At 40.7% G+C, this 25,617-nt stretch overlaps 3 protein-coding genes across 4 annotated transcripts; 1 reads left to right on the top strand and 2 right to left on the bottom strand.

The window, feature by feature from the left end:
• Positions 1-6: 6 nt before the first annotated feature.
• LOC130694759 (Na(+)/citrate cotransporter-like) lies at positions 7-4,237 on the bottom strand. Its single transcript, XM_057517841.2, has 16 exons — positions 3,962-4,237; positions 3,107-3,256; positions 2,898-3,013; positions 2,734-2,806; positions 2,626-2,667; positions 2,336-2,529; positions 1,874-2,011; positions 1,664-1,786; positions 1,381-1,566; positions 1,200-1,291; positions 1,003-1,089; positions 791-932; positions 663-714; positions 534-589; positions 385-466; positions 7-325 (listed from the first exon to the last, which is right to left on the bottom strand). The coding sequence occupies exons 1-16, from the start codon at positions 4,079-4,081 to the stop codon at positions 152-154; spliced, it is 1,827 nt and encodes a 608-aa protein (XP_057373824.1). The 5' UTR covers positions 4,082-4,237; the 3' UTR covers positions 7-151.
• A 409-nt stretch (positions 4,238-4,646) lies between these two features.
• Positions 4,647-8,798, bottom strand: LOC130694806 (DNA replication licensing factor mcm2-like). Its single transcript, XM_057517916.2, has 15 exons — positions 8,552-8,798; positions 8,210-8,490; positions 7,978-8,141; positions 7,830-7,921; positions 7,595-7,769; positions 7,257-7,528; positions 7,047-7,187; positions 6,599-6,979; positions 6,225-6,530; positions 5,994-6,158; positions 5,783-5,929; positions 5,545-5,721; positions 5,251-5,433; positions 5,036-5,191; positions 4,647-4,976 (listed from the first exon to the last, which is right to left on the bottom strand). Exons 1-15 carry the CDS (start codon positions 8,555-8,557, stop codon positions 4,866-4,868), a joined length of 2,757 nt encoding a protein of 918 aa, XP_057373899.1. The 5' UTR covers positions 8,558-8,798; the 3' UTR covers positions 4,647-4,865.
• A 516-nt stretch (positions 8,799-9,314) lies between these two features.
• Positions 9,315-23,660, top strand: LOC130694764 (cyclin-dependent kinase 17-like). 2 transcript variants are annotated; one of them, XM_057517854.2, is made up of 12 exons: positions 9,315-9,657; positions 9,735-9,821; positions 18,662-18,783; positions 18,871-19,056; positions 19,730-19,880; positions 20,865-20,986; positions 21,054-21,164; positions 21,542-21,675; positions 21,943-22,040; positions 22,128-22,276; positions 22,362-22,452; positions 22,536-23,660. In XM_057517854.2, the coding sequence occupies exons 1-12, from the start codon at positions 9,534-9,536 to the stop codon at positions 22,643-22,645; spliced, it is 1,485 nt and encodes a 494-aa protein (XP_057373837.1). In that variant the 5' UTR covers positions 9,315-9,533; the 3' UTR covers positions 22,646-23,660. The 2 variants fall into 2 exon arrangements, with proteins under 2 accessions (XP_057373837.1, XP_057373836.1); XM_057517853.2 differs by lacking the exons at positions 9,315-9,657; positions 9,735-9,821 and adding an exon at positions 11,235-11,481.
• Positions 23,661-25,617: the final 1,957 nt, after the last annotated feature.

Below are 25,617 nucleotides of genomic sequence, written 5' to 3'. Positions count from 1 at the left end.
GGATTCTTTCTTTCATTGAAAATCATGGCGCTCTTTTTTCTACAAGCCGGCATTAACATAGAAAACCATTCATCAAAATAAGTGTGCAAAAGTTTTGTTGAGATTAACCCTATATATACATCCACACTCAATTCTATTTCTTGGATTGTCTTCACTGGGTGGTGTAGTTTGAGATAAGTAAAACCGTAACTATGGTTTCGTTTGATACTTTGGGAATGGCCCACTCTGGAAACTCGTTGAATCCAAATATCAAACTACCAAAGCTGGTAGTCAGCACACAAATGGTGAAAACGCATATTATGTTCATGAAGAAACCGGCCTTCATCTGTAATAAACATTGTGCTTCCTGTGACTTGGTCGGTAATCAATTACGTTAAAAGTTACCATGTCAATCGGATTCATTTTCCCTGCAGCGAAAACAATTGCATTAGGAGGAGTGGCCACTGGCAACATGAAGGCGTACGAACTGTGACGTATTAAGAATTACTTCAAATTAATATTAGAAACTAACATTTTAAGTGATTTTTTTTTACCAAGTGACCGTTGCAGGCAGCATCAGAAATAGTGGGTTGACTTGTACAGTATTTGCCTATTTTAATGATGAGGCGATCTTATATTGCAACTATCTGATACATGCGTAAAAAACATCTATTTTCACTTACCATTTCAGACAAAATAGGTAGAAGGATATTGGCTGTAGCTGTGTTAGATGCGCTAGCAACAAAAGAAAATTGTATACTAATTTCATTCAAGAGATAAGTAAACTGAAGCTATAGGCTATGAACATTACACTTCCGTTACGGCAGCGGTCATGATGCAAATAATCATCATTATTGCAAATGGAGGCAGGACACTTAAACCAGCTAATTGACTTCCAAGCCAAGTAGAAAGTCCGGATATTTTTGAGGCATCGGATATGGCGAAACCCCCGCCTTTAAACAAAATTTCTCACCTTTAAAATCAAAATCATTTTTAGTACCAACCAATTTGAATAAAAATCACCTAAAAGAAGAACGATTCCCCACGGTAGTTTATCCTGTACATACTTCCATTCCAAAAGGGCAGGACTGGATCGATCGGAATTTCTTTCTGAACACAAAAAAAGCCAAAGAATAAAATAATTTTAAAAAAAGATTAGTAATGCTAGCTGTAATGAAATTATTAAGTATCCTGCATTGTAATAACCCAATTGGCTCTACCTCCTGGATTACTGAACCAAAATTTTGGCTTTGCTGGGATGATGAAAAAAAGCATGACGATAGCCATTACTGCAGTTGCATCATCCACTTCTCTACGCCAAAAAAGAAAAAGCAGATTAAAGAAATTTAAAACCTTCTTATCCTTAACTGTAGGTGCAAGTGCAAATGTTATATTAATTACACGGCAGGTAAGAATTCGGACCATCCAGTGATAAATTGCGGGTCGCGGAAAAACCAGAGCACAACACACAAAACGAATAAAATGAGTGTCACCAGTTCGTGAAAGGTCATTGGTCCCAATTCTTCATACTTTTTCCTAATTAGCTTTTTAACAATTACAGCTTTTCCTTTTTCGTCTACCGTTGTTCTAAAAAAAAAGCGAGGTAAACATCCAATTCTCCATCGCAGCAAAAGGCTATTCTTAGAAAGAAAATGAAAAATAAGAAAAGCTGATAATGTCTTACCGCTTGAATCCAATGAATAAATACTGGAGCCATATCCATGCAAAGAATGTGTTGATAAGCATCCCTGGAACATTAAATGCCATCCATGTGGCAAAATTCAAACCAGAATCTGAGCCATACAACCTGCAAACAGATTAACGTTAGACTTGGTCTTCTAGTGCTATTGTTAAATACAGCATTAAAAGAGATTTGCAGAGATCAACAACTCACTCATTCAATATTCCTTTAAGGGCTAATTGCGGACCGGAACCTATGAGAGATCCAGTACCTCCAATATTGGAAGCGTATGCAATAGACATGAGTACACAGCTACCGATTTTCTTTTTGTCATCAGGGTTGTCGGCGCATCTGTCGTGATTTACCAAACATTCTGAATTCGGTACATTATTTCTGATACCCAAACAGACATAATTTTTAAAAAATTAGTTGCCCCAGAAGTCAGACAGTGAATATATGCTTCTTTTGATACACTTTATGAAGTTAAGTTTTTAAAAGAGAAAAAAAATCCCAAGGAGAATGAATTTTTGGAAACCACTTTCAATTGGAAGAAATAATTACCCCTCAGAATCATAAGCAAGAAGTGGAATAAAAAAAAATTCGTAGAGGCGATATTATTGACTGAGGAGGAAGAAATGATCATTAGAAAAATACGAGGAATATAGGCAGCCGTACCTTTGCTCTCCAGAGGTTGTCAGTTCCATGCAGCTTTTACCAACGTAGTCAGCAACGGAATCTACGGATCCTGTTTCAGAATTCTGGCAAATGCTTTCAAACGTATGTTCAATATCGAGCGAGGATGAAGAGGTCGACAACCCATTTGGAATTACACGGACGTCTGAATCTTTCTTCGTTTCCTCCACCTTGTCCTTTATGTGAAACGGACAAAGACGTTGATTTTATTGTCTACTTTTAACGTATATTGCTACTCAAAACTTTGATTAGATAAAATGAAGTGAACGAACCTTAAACAGCTCTTGTACCACGGCGTCAACGATAGGAACCATCTAGTTTGAAATTCAAAGATTAAAGTGTCAATCATAGTTGGCGTTATCCAAAGGGATTGTACGTACCATGGCAGTGGTAGCTGTATTTGAAATCCACATGGACAGAAACATGGTGGTCAACATGAATCCTAGCATCAACCTGTGCATGCGACATCAATTGTTTTATATAGTAGCATGAAAAATCACCTGTAACTTTGATTTTTTGGAAAAACATAATTAAAATGCCAAACCATCTAGGACTAGCGCCGACGTAAAGCAAAACTTTCAAAGCAATTCTCTTGTGCAAATTGCAATGCTCGATTGCCAAAGCTACCATCAGGCCTCCTATAAACATCATGTTTGTTTCCTACGATTTAAAGCGGGGGAAAATGATATAATTTTCCACTTGCATTAGTGACGTAATGTGCAATAAATATATCTTCTGTGCAATCAATCCTACCTTCATGTATGCAGTGCAGACTTTTCCTGTATTCATAATGCCAAGTAAAGGGAAGAGGACGACAGGAAGCAGACTAGTAACAGGTACAGGCAAAGCTTCCGTCATCCAGTAAACTGCCATTATGATGATTACAAAGCCTGTTCGTGCTTCCTACAGGATACGAGAAAACATAAAGGTTATTCATTTTAGTGCACTGAATTCAGCAGTACATTAAACTATTTAAAATACATAGTATTATTCTTAGCTACATCATGCAACTGTGGGATAATTTTTTCAAAACAGTTAAAATTAAAATGGTTAAGTTTTATCCTCGTGCAGTTTGCGGGCAAAACTCACGCGGAATTGCCGTGGGGCCTTGCATCCCATGCCTCGAATTATTCTCATACCTACGAAATATTCGCAGTAAATTTTTCTTGCATGGCCAAGAATGCTCTGGAGTTTCAAGGTCAAAAGAAACGTATAACAGTTCCGAACGTTCGTACACAATAGCTAGTGGCAATTTTGTAACTGTTTGAACACATATAAAAAGAATGGTCGGGAAAAAACTTCAAGCAGCTCCTATTTTAGGTTAAATTGATTGGGGATCAGGATTTACAGAGTGCATTAAGAAGAGAAAGTGGAATCAAGTTCAGTTTTACTTTCTACTTGTATCGAGAAAAGAGAAAGAAAAAACGATTAAGTCACAATGAAATTGACCATGCTTTCGAATTCCTCATGATAAAGTTTAACTGCGAGCAAGCTTATCGGGATCTCAACTTTAAATACAATTAAGCCTAAATTTAATTCAGTTACATCTTTGCGTTTTCTCTTACTAAACTTCGTTACTCATCCAAATAAGATTAAAATGAATCTTACCTTTCCACTCCCCATGATCGGTAGCGGTAAAAGAATTAACGGCAACAGCACTAAAACGTAGGTTTTCCAATAGGCTGACAAAGAAGAAATGCGCAAACGCATTTTTTGAAGTCCTTCCATTGGTGTAACTTCAAACAGGTACGCCAGTAATTGTAGAAAAAGAACAGCGTAGTTTTCTTTTACTGCGATGTGATGCCGCACTGAAAGGTTAAGTGTGACAATCGAAATCGGTGGCGAGGGAAATTGGTTGCAACCCGTCTGGTAGATTTCCTAAGATCAACTGGTACAAATATGGCTGGGTATTCCGTTCATATTGTTGAGCAGGCCCCTTGATGCATGCACTTATGTATCTAGTGAAATTCAACTTTCGCTTTTCCGGTGTTTCACTTTTTAACAATAACTGGTTACTGAAAGACCTGGCTGCACCATAACAAGGTAGACCCTACCTATATTGTCATTCATAATAAAAATTAATTACTTATTAAAATATTTAATTCAAATGCAGTTTACCCTTAAATTTTGCCTTCGCCTGGTGGTATACAGTAATACATTGAAAACTGTAGGTTCAATGCAAGAGACTCTCTTCTAAAAATTCTGTATGAAATTTGACCATATGAACAGCTAAAATTCAAATGGCCAATCAAAGCAGGAAAATGACCATATAAAAAAAAATACGAAAACATCATACCGGCAAAGAACATGCATTTAATATGACACGTAAAAACATCATTAAATACGCACTAAGTAATACATAGTAATGTATCACCTAAAAAAAAAATACGGCCAAGAGGAGGTTTCCTCCCGATAATGGAAAGATGATGAAAATTTATCTACATGTTTAAAGGACAAAATTGTTTGTTACCACAGCAATCATTTGTCCAGCTGTTTTTATAACTGACATCCCTTAAAGTGTCTGAATAATCATTTTCTTTTTCGGATCGTGAGTGAACCGATTCGCCTGGAAAATCTCACTTTCGTAGAATGGCTTGAGATTTAGTATGTTGATTTGGCGAGCCTACAAACATCCAAAATCAGTTAGATATTATCCGAAATTCTGCATGATAATATTCGTACCCGGTCGATGAGATCGGATTCTAAAATCTCAACAGTGTCCGGCTCGCTATCGAAACGGTTGCGCAAATAAACTGTTTGTTCATGGACCAGTTGGCGAAGGAGGAAGAAGAGTAATTCGTTATTATCTCGTTTGTAAGCCAGATAACGAGCAAATGTCTACAAGAGGGAAAGTATTTAAATTTCAATGCAAATATTAATAATTAATAAAAACTCACTTTTCGCATAGTTCGCATGACAGAATACTTTTGGGTGTCGATAAATGATTCGAGCATGACTCGGATAGCCATATTAACATCATCGTCAATAACATATTCACGTAAATGGAGCTTAGCGTGTGCTTCGGCCAATCGAATCATGCTTTCTATGTGGCGGACGGTGATAGGAATGCTCCCGGTAGCCTACGATGCAATGGAATGGTGAATTTAAAAAGAAAATAAATCAAATCAAAATGAGAATTTTTTTTCCGTCTGAGAACAGATGAAATTTTATACTGGACTAGGAAACCTTACCATTGATTCTCTTCGGAGATCGCTGTACATACGCGCAATCTTATCTTGGTCGATTTGGTGTAACTTTGGATGTATTTTTTCACGAGCGTATGTGATGTATTTTCGGAGGAGATCTTGAGGAATTTTTTCGACACCAGAAAGATTCGTATCGTTGATGTCGACAGGATTGTTTTCCATCTAATAACAGAATATCAACGCATTACGATTTGGTGATTTTTAAAAATGGAAATAAATATGCCTGTTCAGAATTGGTGACATTGGGGTGGTGGCGAATGTGCGAATTGACAACAAATCGCGCTAAGTATTCATCCTGAACGGCATCGACCGTGTCTCGTACAACACAAAGGATATCAAAACGGGACAAAATGGGTTCCGTCAAATCCACCTACACGAAAGCAAAAATTAATGTTGGTATACATTCTAACATGATGGCCTATGAGATTTCTCACATTTTCGGAAAAGGTAATTGATGGATCGTAGCGCCCACCCAAAGGATTGGCAGCAGCCATGACGGAGCAACGGGCTTGTAAGGACGTCACAATACCAGCCTTCGAAATCGAAATACTTTGCTGCTCCATAGCTTCATGGATTGATGTTCGATCTTGATCGTTCATCTAATAATAGACACATTATATTTTTGTTAGAACATTTATGGAAAATGTAAACAAAAGTCAGCCTACCTTATCAAACTCGTCAATAAGACAGAACCCTTTATCCGCTAAAACGAGTGCACCAGCCTCAAGGGTCCACTCGCGTGTAACTGGCGAACGCTGGACATAGGCTGTTAGACCGACGGCCGAAGCACCTTGACCAGTGGTAAAAACGGCTCGGGGGGCAATTTTTTCCACATACTTTAGAAATTGTGACTTGGCTGTACCGGGATCACCGCAAATCAACACGTTGATATCACCTCGGACCTGATGTTTTTGCCCTGGGTTTTTGGATTCTCCTCCGAATAAAGCTAGGGCTAGCGCTCGTTTGATATCCTGAAAATGAATACGTTTAATGCAACTTTACCTCATGAATTCAGATATCAAAGGAAGCAATTTCTTACGTTGTGACCGTAGATGGAGGGCCCGATACTTGCAACAATACGCTCAGCAATGCGTTCGTCTTTGCTGAGGGCCATAATTGCTTTGACATCTTCATCAGTTAAGGAACGGGTGGAAGCATCTCCATCCTTTTTAGCAATATGATTGGCCAAAAGGACGGTGGCGAATACGGGAAAGCCCTGGGCAGTATTGAGTGAACCGTCATAATTATTCGTGTAGACGCCAGTGAGCTCTATTTCATCGCCAGGCTTGCACATGTCGCAGAGATCTCCAAGCAGAATGGCATCCTTCGCTCGTGGTAGACGACCAGCTACTACCTTACCTGGAGCTTCTTGTAATGTTACTCTTTGATAATTTTGGTAGACAGTTTGTTCCATATTGATCTGGGAATAACAATTTAGTTATGGAAGACTTCTTAATATCTATAAATAAAAAAAAAATGAAAAATACCTGAAAGGGACCAGTACTTTGACACTCTGGACAGGAAGTGGGTTTCACTTCGTTATTTTGGGTTTGAGCAAATGGTCCCAGAACGTAGGAACATTTGTTACAATCATATTTTACGACCGAAAGCTGTGGTAGTACTCCAGTCTTAACAAATAATTAAGTTGATGATACAGCAAACGATTAGTTAATCATTTTGATTTTGCTTGGTGATACCTGTGCAGTAACGACACCATGTGTACGGACGAGTTGGTTCAAGTGCAGCTGTCTCAGAGAACGGATATCCTCTACCAGGGGCAAATCAGTAATACGGACGTGAATTTCTTTAGCAATTCGTTCATATTGGGGAAACATAGCCAAAACAATATCTTTCGTAGCTTCATCGAATATTGCCAACATTTCAAGGGGCGCTTCAGGTAAAAAGTAAGCCAATACGTGCTCCTCGGACGCAAGTTTGTTGTAATCCAACTCGAAGCTACTTTTGTTTTCTAGAAAGAAACGATAAGTGTACTCGACAAAAATTATGTAATAAACGCAGTGGTTTTAAGACAAACCTTCGCACATATGACGAATTTTCTCCTTAAAAATTGCGTTGCCTTTAGAGTCTGTATAAGTACGAAGAAAGTTTTTGAAGCGATTCAAAATTTCCATTCTTGGGGCTAGAAGTGATACCCATTCACTCACAGAGTAACCCTGCATGTCCTCCAAGTTTTCAATGGATTCAACAGCCTAGACAATTCATACAAATTAGAATCCAACATATTTTTAAGTGACACTGCCAGCACAAACCTGTTCATTTTCCACTTCCATTCCTTCAGCCGCACGTTCAGCCAAACGACGTTTTCTCGCAGGGCGACTTTCATCATCCTCATCACTCTCGTCTGCAAGAAATAACTGGATGTAAAAGACATCAATATTCTTGAAAGGTGTAACTAACCGTAAAAGAGCCCTCTTCGCATGTCTCCAACACCCATTTCTTGATCTCTTTTGCGCATGGCTCTTTCTGCTTCCCTACGCCCTGTTTCAGAGATAGCATCATAATCAGACTCATCCAATTCTTCTCCATCATAGCGGTCCAAAGCAGGAATGGCCCGATAATCTCTATTTTCAAATAAATTCATATTGAAATCTAAAATCGAAAACACAAGGGGGAAACAATAAGCTCATACGCTTCCATGTTATCCCCAAAGAGCTCTTCTCCTTCATCTTCATCCTCTTCCAAAACTGCATTATCATCATCATCTCCACCCAAATCCTGTTCATCATCAAATTCAGGCAATTCATCATCTGCAACCGAGCCTGCTGCTCCCCCAGTAGTGATTCCTGTTTCGACACTTGTTGCAGAGGCTCTTGATTGTGACCTAACTCTTCTTCCTGCTCTACGACTGGATGGAGTAGCAGGCTCCAACGAAGACACGCTCATTGGTGGAGGTGATGCAGCATTATAATCCTGTAAAGAACGTCCATACTGTAAATATGTAATGAAGATGATTCATACAAACAAAACTTACCGACATCGCGCTGATTTTTCGATTTTAACAATTTCGCGCAAAAAAAAAAATTTCTTTTCGTGCACAAGATACGCAAATTCGTGGTTAAGACTAATAATGAAGAAATATTGTTGACACAAAAACGAAATAACCGCCACAGACACCAAGAAGTCTAATCTCCAGTAGTACGGAGAAGCAACAAAGAATGTCACAAAGAACCATGAGGATTGCGAATGATGGAAATTGGCGGGAATGATCAAACCGGGGTTGCCAGTCTTAGTGCCAGGCTTTCGAATTTCTAGTGACGAATTGACAATGACAATTATTACTTCGATTATGATTTAGAATCGAGAATCTTAAATATTTTTATTTTTAAAGACCATGATTTAAAAAACGAAGTTGAGCAAGAAGAAGACAATAATTTCCCTATATGCCTTCCGAATCGAAGAAAGTGTTCCTATCATAACTTTTTACAGTTTCTTCAACATAGAGATTAATTTCAAAGATAAAATAGGGAAGGAGATGGCGGAGAAATTTCCTTTAAGCATGGGCTCATCTGGATAGTTAAATCACGATCTCCATCTAAACTAAATCATTCGTGTATCTTTGTATTATAGATATAGCTGTGGTTAGCCAAGGTATGTATACAAAATCATGCGTTTCTGGGATTTCACGTTATGCTGCATCGCCCTCGTGATTTAGACCTTAGCCAGCTATTTTACCGTTAGGTGGCTACAAGTCGCATGCCCAAGAAATTTCACTAGATGTCAGCTTTGGTTGTACAGCCAAATGGCTGATAAACAGTGCTGTAATGTTGCAAGCATGTCGATGCCCTTGAATGCTGATTATTGTCCTTACTCAGATCTGTGATTCCGTTGTACATGTCAAGTAAAGTTTAGGAAATTCTTCTTCTTTTTGTAGTTTAGTGAAATATTTTGCTCTTGTCCTTTTGTGAGTGATTTGTGTTGGACTGTGTTGGATTGGGCAGACCGAAATTGCTGCAATGAGCCTCAAGAAGATACGCCGACGACTTTCTCAGACTTTCCGTTTCAGCATCGAAAGCTCGTTGTCTGAGCTGGCTGAACATTTAACCATAGAAGAGAGCAATGGCGAAGTCAAGAATAATGGTGATAATGAAAAGAAAATGTTAGTTAGTTATATTTTTAAGAAAATAACATTTCCAACTTGTATATCCTTCATTCAGGCATGCACCATACGTCAACCTTCACAAAAAACCACAGGAGGCTCTCACTCTCTCACTCACGAATTATTGATGTCAACCACAGGCCAGGTAGGAAAACTGCCTTGCCATTTATTGATTTGACTCTTCTTTCTTGGTGATACTGGTGCTTACTAAATCTCAGATAGGGTGGTAAATTTCTAGAACATCTGCCATGATTTCCCAGTTATTCAGTTTCATTCGCTGAAACTTGCACATAAACATCACCAAGAACATGAATATCTTTAAGATGCGAATAGAAAAGCTATTTGGGTCTGTTGGAATTTCCTGAAATGAATGTTGTTCATTTTTGCGTTTTCCGGGTAGAATATCGGTATTGAGGCCAAATGTTTTGTGCATTAAAGAGAGGTGATCTATTTTTTGTTCGTCGAAAACATGAAAATGTCCATAGTGTTGCAATTCCGACCTGCGTGAATCCGCCAACGATAAAATGCGATAATCTCCCACTGAGAGACCTCCTTGTCTGCATCGTAAATAGTTCTACCTAATCTTGTTTAAGTTCAAGGAGTTATCTTATCCCACCAACGTAGCCTCGCAACATTTACGTTGTAAAAAGAAAAAGGAAGGAAAATAACCAGGTCGCGTGATTGTCGCAGTATAAAGCCCTAGTTTGCAACATGTAATCCTATCGTTTGACTATGTCGATTTTTGCACTCGTTCTGATGTTGGACGAATTTTATTTTTATTGATTATTATTATTATTTTCTTTTGAAAACCATATCAGCCTGGAAGGGGTGGGTAACAATTTCGTAACGTAGACTTGTGATGTCACTAAAGAGGGAGGATAAAACAGTGCGATTTTCTCTGGAAACGGAAACCCGTGGATTCTTGTCATTCGACCTTGAGACGAAAAAGAACATTTTTTAAGCCACGGGGGAAGTCATCGCCAGGTATGGCCTTACGACATTAGTAAACGCAGTTTATTTTCTTTTACGGATGTCGTCGCCAACACGTCCCTACGGAATCTCTCGCTAGATGTCGACAAACTTGTAGATGCGCCCTAATGGAACGCTGCGGGGGTAGCGTGTCTCGGGCCTCTTGTGCGGAAGAAACTCCGCCCCTTGATCTCTCTCTCTCTCTCTAGAGCTCTTTTTTTCTTTCCTGTATAAGAAGATGCGAGAAGGGAGAGCCAGATGCCAGTTGCAGATGGGGAGTGTACCGTCTTCTCCAGCCTTGTCGTATTTGCTTCGTTCGTGAAAACGACGTAGCGTGCCTAGTCTAAAGGTCACATGTTTCTAGTAGGAAAAAGCAACATTTGACTGTGTGTGTTGTTGTTTTGTTTTTTTCGTCGATTCGAACGCAAAGCCAAGGACGTATTGCCATTGGCTATGAGCAACGTCAAGTGCTGAATAGAACATAGAAAGAAAAAAGGCAACGAAACAAGTAGCTGTGCTGCGTTTTCGTGTTCTTTTTCATCGACTTAGTCGATGATTGCAAACAGTGTGCGCCGAGGATTGACGTGAAATTTATTGTTCCTCAAAACATCTGGACATGCCTCAACTGGCGGAAGTCAACGTCGTCACTTCAGTGGCCATGGATGAGATGTCGTGGTCGACAGTGGGCGGCCACAAGATCGGCCACTGGTTCGCCTCGTTGGGTTCCAGGGGACGCGGGCGCCGTAAAGCTGCCGCCGTGGCCGCCGCTGCAGCCGCCGCCAACTCGACCAACAACGGCGTCGCTAATAACAACACCACTCGCAGCTTCACTCTCGGTAAGGATGGCCCAGGGTTCGGTCCTGACGTCACGTTTGAAGGACGATTCACGGTTCCCCTTTTGAAAATCAGGGGGTTTTGGGGGAGAAATCGATACCTAGATTTCAGTTTTTTTAAATAGAATTGCAAGAAGACAAATGTTCTTTTAAAGTCAATTGAAAAAAAAAAAAAAGAATCTGGCCAGACACCGATTTACCGTTCACCGTCGGCCCGCGTCTTTTTACGCCCTCCGGTTCGATGCGGTTTTGCGAAGGTTTTTCGTTATCTTTGTGTGTGCGTGTGTGTTCATTTTTTTTTTTTTTGTTATCGAAAAAGAAAAAAAATAAGCGGGGAAAAACAGATGGGGGAGAGTCACGGTTTGGCATGGGCGTACGGAATTCCGCATTCCGTCTTCATCTTGGCAAAAGCTTTAAAAAAAATTTTTTTTTCTTCTTCTTCTTCTTCTCTGGGAAATGAGATTTACAATTCTTTAGAGGTTGAAGGCGAGGGGGGACGTACGTCGAAGGTTTTCTCATTAGGAAACTTTGAGAGTTCTTTAAAAGTTTATTGAAGTAAAGGGGAAAAAAAGAAAAGGAGCCGGGGCTCGTACGGTCCGATAAACTTTCACGGCCAGGACCCGACAGTTTTCGTCCAAGAAAAAAGAAGAATTTTCAAATATAAAAAAAAAAGAAAAGGGGGGATGAAACGGGCCGAATAGGAGTCGTTCGCATGTCGGTCAAGGAACCTTTTTCGAATGTGGTCCACGATATTGGCCCCCAGAAAGAAGAAGAAGAAGAAGTTCTAGGTCGGTCTATTGACACTAGGTCTTCATCTCGTATACGAGAAAAGAAAATGCGGATTACCATGGGACTTGGCAGAAACGACGAAGGCCCCCGTGTTGTCCGGCATTATTCATGCGAGACTTATATATATATACAGCATCCTCTCAAAGCCCCTCTTAATTTTTTTTTTTTTTCTTTCTTGAGAAGCTTACGCGTATTTGGAGGGTTCTTTGAGCCTCGTTTTGTTCCGTGCATCTAAACAGTTTTCGTATTCAACGCTGGTACGAAAGCTTAAACCTTCTACGACGGGAAAAAAAAAATACGTATAGATAAACATAAAACATGTATGTAAACGTAAAGAAGAAATTCTTTGGCTGGCCCCAACTGTCGATCAAAACGATATTATTCCGCACGAGTTGTTCAGGTTCAATCACCTCTCTCACGCTTTGTTTGTTCTTTTCCTTCTTTTTTTTTTTTTTTATTATTGTTCCAAATATCGATCTCGGATATTTCGGGGGGGGGGGGGGAGGGGATCAAAGATCCACCTGGCAGTTTAGCGAAACACTGTTGCCATGATCCTTTTCTCATCATAATGTGCAATCCCCCGTTTTGAACGATCCTATTCATCTCGCAAATGACATGTTCCCTCCATTCTTTTTAACGACCCTTTATTTTTTATGGAACCATGACACTCCCGATCCTCTGTTTTTTGTTTTTTTTCTTGTCGGCACATTTTTTGTTCTCATTCCTTGCCTCCTAAAATGAAGAATTAGCGTTTTTTTTTTTTTTAAATCTATTTGTTTGGTCGAGCTCGTTGGGCAACAGTGCGCGCTACAGATAAGAATTTTCGTGTCCCGATTTTTTTAATATCGTCTACGCTTTTTTTTGGGAGGGGGGGGATTTTTGAGAACTGATAGGCGAGTAGGTACGTCTTGATGACGAAAGCGAGCTGCCCTTGCTGAAAATATGTTATCTTTTCTTTTTATTGATGTTTACCAATGTGAAAGGAAAGGGACTGATATCCTACTTTCTTTGTTTGGATAGCCTGTGTGCGTGTGTGTGTTTTTGCCTACATCCCTCTTGACAGATAAAAAGCCGGAAGCAAAAGGCTGGAAACGATGTGACAGTCGCAGACGTCAACTTGATCGACTGGAATGATGCAGAAAAGAACCTCGGCCTTCTTTTCTTATTGTTGATCCCCCCCCCCCCCTTTTCGTGTAATGGGAGCGTGAAAAGAAAATGGAAATGCCATCCATCATTCGGTTGTCGATTCCAACCAAAAGATTTTTATTTTTATATTCACCTGACACACAGAGAAAAATAACGCGCAAAAGAAAAAAAATGGCTTTGAACCTGAAAGGTTCCATTCAACTGTAAATGACGTTCAAGACCTTCAGTACGAGATAATGATTTACACTTGAAATTGTTCACTGACAGCAGAGAATAAAAATAGGAAATCTTTCTCTTTTTAAAAAAAAAAAATAAAACAAAAACAGGAGCGTTATATGACCTGGATAGTTCGTTTTTACGATCGTGTTGTTGGACGGGCCGATTGTTGTAGTCGATCGATTTCTGGATTGCGAGCTGAGAAGACGAGAATAGTCAAATGACATTGAACAGGGAAAAACAAATTTTGTGTGTGTGTGCTACATTCCAGCACCTCTGGTTTGTCCTCGTTTTGTAATCCTACAAGTTTTTTGTGGCTTGTTCTTTTGCTAATGAGCCGCCTAACGGAAACCGGAGAAAACGAAAATCAGAAAGCAAAATGCCTTTTTTGTTTGTTTTTTTTGTTTTGTTTTGTTTTGTTTTTGAAGATGCCAAGCTCAGATATTTCCTCTGCACGGCCAGATAATAAGAAGCCACACAACCCGAAATTGTTGAAAATAACCGTGTGCGATAGCAGCATCCGGTTTCTAAAGATGCCACACCCCACCAAACCATCCATCTTTTTTTTTTTTTCCTGGATTATTTATATATATATATATTCAGCGTTCCCCCTGCGCATTAGTACCAGACGACGCTTGAATGAATTCCGGCAATGACGTGTGTGTGTGTGTGTGTGTGCTGGCAAACGATGTTTCAGTTCAATGTTTGCATACAAACTTCGTGAGAATAGGAAGTGGGAGGGAGGGAGAGAGAGAGAGAGAGAGAAATCAAAAACATGGAGATTGGAAAGTCAACTTCTTCTCGAAGATGAAAATGTGAAAATTGAATTTCCTGACTCTCATTTCGGATGTCATTCAATCACCGAGAGCGATGCACCTTCTCCTCTTTTTTTAAAGAAGGGATGGGGATGGGCTACAGGGTGAAGAAACGTAACGACGCTTCGTGTCACTGCCTTTTAAATCTCCCCTCAGGGATGTACAATTGAATTTCGTTCAGCCCTCCCCCCCCTTAGTCCTTTTTCCACCCCCACAAGGCATCACGCCTGGCTGTCATTGGAACATGATCAAGTTAGAAATGACGTCATTGGAAAATCTAGAATGACAACCCAGTATGTATAGATATATATTTTTTCCTATTTTTTTTTTTTTATCACCCCCCCTCGTATTGAATTGCGCTATTGTTGTGTTTCTGGCGTCGCGGACCTGACTGTGACGTCGATCACTAGACGTCCTCAACGTCTTGTTATCTGGTGTCCGTTCACGGTATATATCCGGTTTGTTTTCTTTCATGTCCGTTCCCTTTCTTTTTTGTGTTATTCACTGGAACGGGGGGGGGGCCGTCCCTTCGTTGCTACTATATTCATGGCCATACATTTATGCAGACAACAATGTAAAGAACCTAATAGTTAAGGGTGGCTTGGGGGGGGGGGGGAGAGAGTACGTGTCTGCCGGGCGAGTACAATCATTATTCTGGCGGATTAGGTTACACAGTCTTTTTCTTGTCCCCGTTCTGTGTGCTGCCGACTGCTATATTGCGTTCAATTATCAAGTCCTTCTCTGTTACTTCATCCTTTTAACGTGGAGTACGTGCTCCAGGCGGATCTTGCATTGATCTCTTTCGTTTCAAGTATCATCTACTTTTTTTTTTTTTCATGTGCGTCTGTCTGTTAACTTGCGTTAAGTTTTAAAACGAAAGCAGAGTTTTGACAGTCTTTTTTTAGGATATACGACCCAGATGGATTCGTTTTTTTTTTTTTTATGTTGAGCAATCAAAAAAATAAAATGCGCAACAGCGCTGGAGGGTCTTCTTCTCACGGTTAGACAAACGCGCTCTAACGATTAATTAAGGGTTGGATAATTTCAGACTGTATTTTTTTTTTTGAACTTTGTGATGACATTTTGATTGCCATCGAGAAGGCTCCTACAATGATTGAATCCCTCTGCTTAATGAAGAAGCCTCCAGGCGCCATTCTCGGTGTTTTGATTGCGAGTCTACGTCTGATGTTTGAAAGAAAATTAAAAATTTTAAACCCAAAAAATGTTTTTAAAAAACGTGATTTTGTTTTTCATGTTGTTGAGGGACGAAACTCGTTTGCCTAAGGGATCGTACGGGGGGAAAAAAAATAAAGAGTAGGAGGATCGCATCCCTAAAATAAAAGTTATTTGCTACCATCTTTCCCCCTTTTTATTAAAAAAAAATAAATAAAAAAGAAGAGTTTTCTTGTGCGTGCTAAAGAAATCGACATAGCGCGCGATTTTCAAAGTTGACGACACTCCTGGGGGGGGGGGGGATAGGGAAGGGGGAGGAAAAGGATCGATCGAATACGAATGGCTTGATGCCAAGTGGTTTTGCCCCACCAGTCCCAACACGCTTTTCCATCTCCGGTCCGGCAATGTTGGACTTGATCCGTACGTGTTTGTTTTTTTTGTTTTTTGTTTGTTTGCCTTCCCAAGCCGTCAATCACGTGGGACACGAGAACGGGATCGTGAATGCCGTTCTCGCAGCCAACGATGACGTCAGCCATTGGCATACCGGATGGAATCCTAAGAAAAAAAAAAAAAAAAAGAGCTCAGAATCCATCAGCGTTTGTCACAGCTTCGACTGCATTCCGTTATGCAAATGTTCTCGCGCCCATGTGGTGATGTCTGAATAAGCGGCAAGATGTCGACATCTAGCAGCTCCTCCACGACGGACGCCACTGACAGATGGAAAGCTCACCGAAAAAACTTGAACATTCATTGAGGGGAGTGGTGGGGAGGGAAATAGACTTCCTGTTTATCTTTTTAATTTTTTTTTTTTTTTTTTTTTTTTTTTAGGCGTTCATTTTCATCATACCCGTTCTAATTTGCGTTTTGAGGGGGGGGGGGGGATGAGAACCCCAAAGCTTTTTGAATCATTTCCGTACGAGGCCGCATGACACTTTTAATGCATCTGCCGCGTGATTAGTTTTTCCGCGTGCAAAAACGAGATAATCCGGGCCCGTATCTGATCATTTCTTTAAAAAAAAAAAATTCATTGGATGGCGATGAAAATGTCCCTCACAATTTGCATACCGATGTTTTCAAATCAAAATCCACGTGATGCTAAATTTTGTTTCAACTTGCGCACACGTGTTCGGCTTTCCCTGTTTCGGGACGTCGAGCCGATAGCCAGAGACTTACTGCGAAAACAAAAACGTGATTCACGTGCGTTTTCGGCTAACTCATCCTAACTCGGTTGTAGTCCATGTTATAATGTTAAATCCTAGACGGTTGTAGTCCACGTGCCACGTGATGGCCCATTCTTTCCACATGGGGAGGGTTTCCATCACTAATTTGTCTGCTCACATGGCCCGTTGGCATAAAAAGGCCAGCAGACTCATCGGGCTTCGTTCAGTACTCGAAGAGTGCATCGACACACACAAGCCATGTTTCCACTGTCTCGTTCGAAATTGACACAGTCCACCATATCACTGACGTCTCGTCGCTCGTCCTCCGAAGAGTTTGACGATTGTTGTAGCCAAATGGATTCGTCTCCGGCCACGTCCCCCTCGTGCCTCAATTACCAAGAGCGTGTCCTCTCCCTCTTCATTCCTCAACAGCGTTCGGATTGCACTTCGTCCTCTTCATCATCGTCGTCCACATCGCCATGTCCCGAAAACAACACGACGGGTTTAGGTGAAAAAGAAAAAAAAAAGACTCTCGGCTTTTTGCTTTTGGGAACGTGAATTAGCGTGAAAAATCGATGCAAGAGTTTCTTTTGGAACGTGAATTCAATAAGGAAGAATTTTTTGGGGGGGGAATTTATTTATGAATATGTTTGAGTATTTATTTTATTTTTTTTTTTTTTTTGGAATTTTGTGATTTTGAACGGTTGAAGTGGTGCGTAGTGAACGATGTGAAACACTGGCCCAGTAACACATGGCAGCTGCGCCGGTCTCTGCGCGCACTTATCGCCTTCGGTGCTTTACAAAGTAGTAGCCAAAACAAGAAGGGGCTTTTCAAAAAAAAAAAAAAAAAAAAAAAAAAAGAAAAAAAAAAAAGAAAATCTATTTCAAACAAGCGCGATTTATTATTGGAAGATGGACGTCACGACTGTTTGGTCAACAGTAGCATCTGTTTGCCTGGCAAACAACGATTCCTCTTTTATCCCTCCCGTTCTTCTCGGTTGGCTCATGCCATTTTTCTTTCTTCGTGACGTTGGTCAATATTTGATGTACAAGAAGAAGAAAAGAAATGGATGGGGGGGGGGGAGGCATTCGTGACCGATTGCCGAGTCTGAAATCTATTTGTTTTTGTATCCTTTTCTTATTGATTTATGGCTTAATAATTTTGATAGACAAAGAATGACTTGTGTGTTACGCATAGCGGGTTAAAAAAAAACAAAAAAAACAGCACAATTATCAAGTTTGAACAGGATTCGGGAGTTCTTGCCTTGATTTTGATTTCGTGAAATTGGCTGGGTGCCGTTTTTTTTTTTGTCGGGCTATTACGTGATTGTCGATTGATGTCAAACGAACAAGACTGTAGATACAGAGGAAATGTCGTCGAAGATTACACACGAACTTTAGATGAGGAAAAAAATGCGCCCGTTCGTGCGTTTTTTTGGCATCTTTTGCGCGTGCAAGGGGGAGGAGAGGGCGGGGTCGTCATTCAGGCGTAACACAACATTGACGAGCTATTGACCATCTTTTGTTGAACATTAAAAAAAAAAAAATCCAAACGTACGGAGCTCGGCTTCTTTTTACGTGGCCGTTGGCCTCAACATACCCCCCCCCCCTTGTGTGTGTGTGTGTGTTTGCCCAGCAGTTTATTTTCGAACCCCGTGAATGGCGGCTCGTTAACACACATACACACAAAAGGGAAAGAGTCTCCCCTCTTATTTTCCTTTACTATTCTTAGTCTGTGATACGAGTAGCTAGTGAACAAGTAAATACTAACCTAAACAACATGCGCTGTTGCCATTCCGGCATTACCTCGTCGCTTGTTTTGATTGGCCAATGATACACTAACAAATGAATCATTTTTTTTTTCTTTTAAATTCTGATTGGCAGGTGTGTTGCACGAACATCCGAGGATTGGCTCCGATGGCGAGTCGGAGGAAGTTTCATTGGCCTCCGATCCTGACGTCACATCACCTGTCAAAATGCGCCAAAAAAATCGCCGTCTCAGCGAGGTTTGTTTAATTTTATTTTCATATTTTTTTCCCTAAAGATTGCAATTTGAAATCAAAAATTTTTCGACTCCCAATTGTTGAAAGCAGCAAGACATCAGCAAACGTCTGTCATTACCGGCTGATTTACGGATACCGGAATCCTTCCTAGCCAAACAGTCGAGCAGTAGTCCCATCTTCGACGGGCCGTTGACACGGACCAACCGGAGACAGTCCCTCTCTGAGATCGGCTTCGGCCGCATGGAGACGTACACCAAACTCGACAAACTCGGAGAGGTCAGTTCACGTTTTTTTTTTTTTCCCATTTATACGTGTGGTAGTGTGAGGGTTTGATGTGCTCCTTAGCTTTAGTCTATCTATAGCCGGCCCCCGGCCAGCTACATCTCACACACACTTTTTCCTATTTCAGTGCACCGCGATCAGTTTTTTTTTTTTTTTTTCGTCGGTTCCAGTCAAATTGGCAATCGTCCCGATCAAAAGATTTATGGAGAAGAAAAAAAAAAATTGCGGAAGTCGTGATCATGCAAATCAAAGAAACTGGGAAAACTGGTCTGCCATTTCGACGGGCAATCCTTGAAAAAAAAAGGGCGAGTGTCTTTTTCTCAAGGAGGATTTCTTCTGTCTGTACAAAAAAAAAAGAAAGAAAGAAAATAACTGCGTGACACACGTTTCCTGACCAATTACGGGCATCTCTTTTTTTTTTTTTTTCCAAAATGGCGTAGTCTGACGGATGGGCCTTTTTTCTTTCTTTTATTTGAACAACTTCGAAGAGAGAAGAGGGGAGGCTTGCCTTAAGGTGGACTATTCTGCTGGGATAGCAGATGGACGCTGCTCGAGGCCATCACGTTCCTCTTGTTTCCCCAATGTTGGTCTTTTTGTTGGGGGGGGTCGAACTCTTACGAGGGATGTGTGTTAATCTTAAGCATCTCCTTTTTCCTATTGCGCGTAGGGAACGTACGCCACCGTCTACAAAGGCAAATCGCGACTGACGGACAACCTGGTGGCCCTCAAGGAGATTCGTCTGGAACACGAGGAAGGCGCTCCGTGCACGGCCATCCGTGAGGTTTCTCTCCTCAAAGACTTGCGTCACGCCAATATCGGTGAGCAATCGCTTTTTCTACTACACCCCCCCCCCCATCATCTGATTTGAAAAAAAAAAAAAAAAAAAAAAAATGAAAATCTCATTTCGGCTTCTTGTTGAAACCCCCGTGAATCCAATCACGAACTCATCATAAGCTTTCGCAGCTATGGAGAACCGTCTTCTATCGATCCGAAAACTTTTTTTTTTAAATAAAAAAATAAAAATAGAATAAAATAAAATGCCGAGTTCTCTTTGACTCTCATCCCGTTATGATGAAAACGAGAGAAGGGAGGAGACGTTGGTTTTAAAGTAAAAGTTAACTTCCACGTTCAAAGTCGTTTTTGATTTGAGCATTGGAACGGGTGCGAACTTTCAAAAAATGGCCCATTTTTGGAACAATGTTGTAGCGAAAGCGAGAAGGGGAGGCAGGGTGGGGATGAACTTTTGTCTCCATCACAAGCGAATTGTAAAATGCGTGTCAAAAATAGAAATATATCGCACTAGTGTAATGGAAAATAATAGCCGTTGGCAACACACTATTTCCCGACCCCCGCTAGTAAGTGTTAGTGTGTGTGTGTGTGTGTGTGTCAGTCTGATTTATGGTTCATTGATCGAAAGTTGCGAGAAAGTAAGTCCCAGTCTAGGACCATCAATCGATAGTGAAACTGATTGGGCTACACTAATTTACTTCCCATACTCACAGAACCTTGGAGAGGAGGGGGGGGGATAGGAATCGGAAGGAGTTTTCGCCCTTCCCCAAATGTTCCAGGATACATTTTTAGGTCCCCTCGTCCTATCCAATCTCTTATTCCGGACAAGCTTTCATCACCGGTCAGCGTGTAATTCCCTTCCCCCCTCCCCACCCTTAATTGAATCTTCCATAAAGAATGATGGCCTACTGGCTAGTGGCTTTTCAAATGGAAATGGAACATCGAACATGATTCTTATACAATGAATTTTTCTTTAATTTTTGTGGTGTTTAAATTATTATTTTTTTTTTTAGTGACGCTGCACGACATTGTCCACACGGAAAAGTCATTGACGCTGGTCTTCGAATACCTGGAAAAGGACTTGAAGCAGTACATGGACGATTGCGGCAGCATTCTCAGCATGAATAACGTCAAAGTCAGTATAATTTAAATTTAAATTAAAGAAACACGCATTTCTATTAAAAACTCTGATTTCTTTGTAGATCTTTCTGTTCCAGCTTCTGAGGGGACTGTCTTACTGTCACCGGCGGCGTATTCTTCACCGCGATCTCAAACCGCAAAATTTGCTCATCAACGACAAGGGCGAACTCAAGGTTAGCGTTTGTCTTGTTTCACGTCGTCAAAACACGTCTGTTCTTTTCGATTCCTTTGTTTTCGGCTTCACATTTTTCCCGAAAGCCTTTCAACGTAGAAAAAAAAAATAACAAAAGACGTTGTGTAGACTGAAGTGGCCTCAACAAAAAAAAAAAAAAATGTCTAGAATGCAAAAGAGGGAAATAGAAATTCATTTCTAGTCACGTTCTATGCAAATTGATTTTATTTCGCCAGTTTTGGTCGGTTCCTTTTTATTTATTTTTTTTTCTTAATCAAAAATGGCTGCGTTGGCATTGATTTCCCCTCCGTTCTATATATATATGTACGTGTGTGTGTGTGTGTGTGCTTTACTAATTGTTGTTTATCTTTAATGCAGTTGGCCGACTTTGGGCTGGCTCGAGCTAAATCCGTGCCGACTAAAACCTATTCAAACGAAGTAGTGACGCTCTGGTATCGCCCACCCGACGTCTTGCTAGGATCCACCGAGTACTCGACGCCCATCGATATGTGGTACACACACATCTTATATCTTACGTTATTATTCGATTTTCTTTCCTCCCCCCCCCCCTCACCTACCACCTTTCTCTTCCTATTTTCCTTCCCCTTTCCAAACACCCCGTTCGTCGAGTAAAAACACTTATTGATTGTCTAAAAGCCGTTGTTATGGAAACCTTTTGCAAACTCAAGTCCATAGTAGAAAGATGAAATGTCAAATCTGACCTTTTTTTTTTTTTTTTTTTGGGTGTGTAAACATAATGATTTTTGAATAAATTACAGGGGAGTCGGATGCATCTTCTTTGAAATGGCAAGCGGCCGCCCCCTCTTCCCGGGATCAACAGTCGAGGACCAGCTTCAATTGATTTTCAGTCTGTTGGGTAAAGGCATAAGATTTTGAAACATTAAAAAAAAAAGAAGTTTGACTTAAAAACATGTGGCATATTTTTTCCCGATGGTTTCCACAGGGAGCCCGACAGAGGAGACGTGGCCGGGCATCCAGAGCAACGAAGATTTCTTGTCATACCGCTTTGACCATTGCGCTCCGCAATCCTTGATCCACAGAGCGCCTCGACTCGACGGCGACGGACTCGACCTTTTGAACAAGTTCCTTTGTGTAAGGCACACCCAACTGTGTTCTCTCTTCATCTTTAATTTATTCCTACTCACACATTCTTTCCGTATTCCCCCCTTTTGCGCAGTATGAAGCCAAAAAGCGGATCTCAGCCCAGGATGCAATGCGTCACCCGTACTTTCGATCCTTGGGGTCGATGGTGCACAAACTACCAGACGGTAAATGCCTTTTGTTCTTATGTTCCCCCGATGTCTGTGTGTGTGTGTGTGTGCTCATCGTTTATTCATGTTTCTGTTTGCAGTCGCTTCGATTTTCACTTGTCAAGGGATCCAGCTGACGAGAGATCCAGGGTATCGGCCATCGAGTCACGGCAATCATTCGAAAACACGACGCCAATCGATGCTCCTCTAGACTGCAGTGATACAGTCAAATTGGCGCGATACGATAAACTTGGCATCACACTTAAAACGAAAAATGAAGGTTCAAAGTTTAATAAGTGTGTGTGTGTGTGGGTTGGAGAATCCGCAAAAAAAAAAAGAAAACAATTGTAACTCTCCCGTTTCTTGTAATGCGACACTCGTGTTGTTCAGCTCGGCCCTTCTTACGTTTCAATTTATCATATTTAAAACAAAACAAAAAATGGAAGAAAAAACAAACATCCTCCCCTCAACACACACACCGTTGTTCTCACGTTTCCATTTATTTAGAAATCCCCCCCCCTTCCTCCTCCGTTGAGCGTGTTGAAAATCATGTCGTTCTACTCTTCTGAAATTCTCCCGAAAATTTGAATTGAAATCTTTTTTTTTTTTTTTTTTTGTCCACTGTGATGGTAATATCGTCCAGCTCGTTTTCTCCTTTTTTTTTTTTTTTTTTTTTTGGACATTTTGACTGATTCTCAGTACCTTCTGATTTCCCTTCGCTTGCCCTCATTTATAATCCAACACAACAACAAAAAAAAAAAATAATGTCACATCGATTTGTTGAATTCCCCCCCCCCCTCAAATTTTTCTTTTCGTTTTCAGTGAGATTCGGTGATGGCAGAGGGTTATCCAAAATCTTGGACACATTGCTGTAGACCCTTGTACTTTGATGATTTATGATGGGGTACATAATCAATGGCGTGTATGGGGATTTGTATGTTTTTTTTTTTCGCACTTGTTGGCGGATGCTGCGGATCGTCTAGCGTCTTGTGTGTGTCTGGTTTGTGTGTGTCATGTACGCGTGTGTGTGTGTGTTTTTTTTTTTTTCTTTTGTGTGAGTGTGTCGTCTCGGTTCCAGGTGTGAGCCCGTGTGACTGTCTGTTTGGATGTCGAGTCAAACTGCCAACCGAGCTGCTCACAAGTCCGTTCCCTCTCTTCCGTACGTGTCACGCAGTCGTGAAATGTTTCGTCTCAGAGATATGATACTTATGGCGCGCGCCAGTGGAGACTTTCTTTGTTTTTTTTTTTTGTTTTTTTTCTTGTTAATTTTTTTTTCTTTTTCTTCTTTATTTTTTTTTGGCAATGAGTCTTCTTCTGGCCTGACTTTTTTTTCCCACCCTCCTACTGTCTCTCTCTCGCGTCTGTGACATACAAGTATACATATTAAATATATTATGATATATCGCGTATAGACGTGTACATGTACGTGTTACACAAAATGTGGGGATGTTAGAAGGGGGGGGGGGAGGTCTGAGGAATCGAAAAATTGTTTCAATTTCCATTGATTGTTTATGTATGTGGCCAGCAGCGGTGATGATGACGACAAAAAAAAAAAATGACAATAAAAAAAAAAGTGCAGTGCGTAGTACAAACAAAAATCGAAATCTTGTGGTTGGTTCATCTGTGTGTGTGTGTGTGTGTTCGTCTTGTGTTGACAAGTTTGGTATTTTCCAACCAGTCCACTCTTCTGATGACATAATGCGTTCCTTTCCAGCTGCTTTTCATTAGCCATGATGAGCATTTCCCATGCCACTCTTTGTGTGTGTCCCGCAAGAAAAGGCAATTACTGGATTAGTTTCGCCCCAACTTGCCTGTCACACACGGAATGTTTCTCTCACCATATGAAAATAATAATAAAAAAAAAGGTCCTCCCCCTGTTTGAAATTGTAATCATCTGAAGTGGTAGACAACTCATTCTTCTTCCCTAATGCTTCGTCCTTTTCCAATATGGATGGAATTATGGTCTGCATACGAAATATGTACTCTCATGGGCCTAGGAAAATGGGGGTAGAAAAAGTCCCATCTATTGACATCTAGCGGTCGTTTGACGTAAATTGTTGTTGTCAACGGCAACTCTGAATCGAACAAACGGTAGGAGAACAAAAAAAAAAAAAGGATCGAACGATGACCGGCGAATTGAACGAGTAGCAGAACAAAAGAAGCAAAAAAACAATTGTACATTCCCCCTTTTTCCTTCCTTTCATCCATTTTCATTTTATTTCAGCCCGTCAGCCTTGAATTTTGGGCACGTCCAATATAAACTACCCGAAACTAGTCACATCTACGAGCGTGAGCTCCCGATCCCCTCCCGAAAACCTATAGCCATGCCGCCATGAAACTCCTGATGTGTGCACCTCGCCGTGACTTCTGTCGTTTTATTCGTGGTGCTTTCCGTATTGGCAGTGCTACGGCAATTTTGTTTTAAATAATAAAACAATACACATTCCAGCGCAACGAGTCGTCAACTAGTTGAAACGCTCTGTTTTTATTATACGACTCGTTCTTTATCAAACACGTAAATGTATTCCCGTACGATCGCCTCTGTAATCAAGAGTTTGTTACGAGCCAGCGACGAAAACAGGCCGTCTGTTTTTTTGTTTTTTTTTTACGAACAAGAATAGATGGAATTTTAAAAAATAAAATAACATCTTATGACAGGTGGCATTTTATCGAACTACAAACTCCATGTGGTCTGAAAATCAAAATGGCTGCGTTTGAAAATGATTCCACGTTTTACAGACACTCGGTTTAGCAGTCCACCTTGTATTACTTGTATACTTGTCTTTAAATAGTCGACAGTAACATAAGACCAATCGAACAAAACGGCTGTTTCCAAGCAACACCTCAACAATTCCCACTTTTCGTAGAAGAGACAAACTCATTGACACGTATTCTCTTACTGTCAAACAGTCAACTGCCAAAAATGTTCATGGCTCAAGATTTGGAGCGTACGCTTATTGCGACAGGACGGAAGTGATGGTCATTGGGTTTTTTCATGTCAAACTTCCTTTCAAGGTTTTTGTGTTTTGTTTTCTATAACTACCGGCGCTTTCGAAACTGAAAGGGAAGATCCCTGGCAGCAAACGAAAATTCCTGCGAAAAAGAACCATTGGGGAGGGGACACGAAGACGTGGATAGGAGACAGAATAGAAAATGGAAGAAAAACAACAAAAATGCCAAAGG

The sequence above is a fragment of the Daphnia carinata genome, chromosome 4 (genome assembly GCF_022539665.2).
Source record: "Daphnia carinata strain CSIRO-1 chromosome 4, CSIRO_AGI_Dcar_HiC_V3, whole genome shotgun sequence".
NCBI classification, from domain to species: domain Eukaryota; kingdom Metazoa; phylum Arthropoda; class Branchiopoda; order Diplostraca; family Daphniidae; genus Daphnia; species Daphnia carinata.
This window is presented reverse-complemented; position numbering and strand designations above follow the sequence as displayed.

Excerpts from the sequence above, each read along its gene's own strand:
- LOC130694759 (XM_057517841.2), bottom strand. The coding sequence starts at position 4,081 with ATGGAAGGACTTCAAAAAATGCGTTTGCGCATTTCTTCTTTGTCAGCC. Across the intron at positions 3,014-3,106 it reads TCTGCACTGCATACATGAAG|GAAACAAACATGATGTTTAT; the intron begins GTAGGATTGATT and ends TTTAAATCGTAG. Across the intron at positions 2,668-2,733 it reads ATACAGCTACCACTGCCATG|ATGGTTCCTATCGTTGACGC; the intron begins GTACGTACAATC and ends ATTTCAAACTAG.
- LOC130694764 (XM_057517853.2), top strand. The coding sequence starts at position 11,262 with ATGCCTCAACTGGCGGAAGTCAACGTCGTCACTTCAGTGGCCATGGAT. Across the intron at positions 19,057-19,729 it reads AACTCGACAAACTCGGAGAG|GGAACGTACGCCACCGTCTA; the intron begins GTCAGTTCACGT and ends TATTGCGCGTAG. Across the intron at positions 22,453-22,535 it reads GGTGCACAAACTACCAGACG|TCGCTTCGATTTTCACTTGT; the intron begins GTAAATGCCTTT and ends TTCTGTTTGCAG.
- LOC130694806 (XM_057517916.2), bottom strand. Across the intron at positions 6,531-6,598 it reads CCTCCATCTACGGTCACAAC|GATATCAAACGAGCGCTAGC; the intron begins GTAAGAAATTGC and ends ATTCATTTTCAG. Across the intron at positions 6,159-6,224 it reads TTATTGACGAGTTTGATAAG|ATGAACGATCAAGATCGAAC; the intron begins GTAGGCTGACTT and ends GTCTATTATTAG.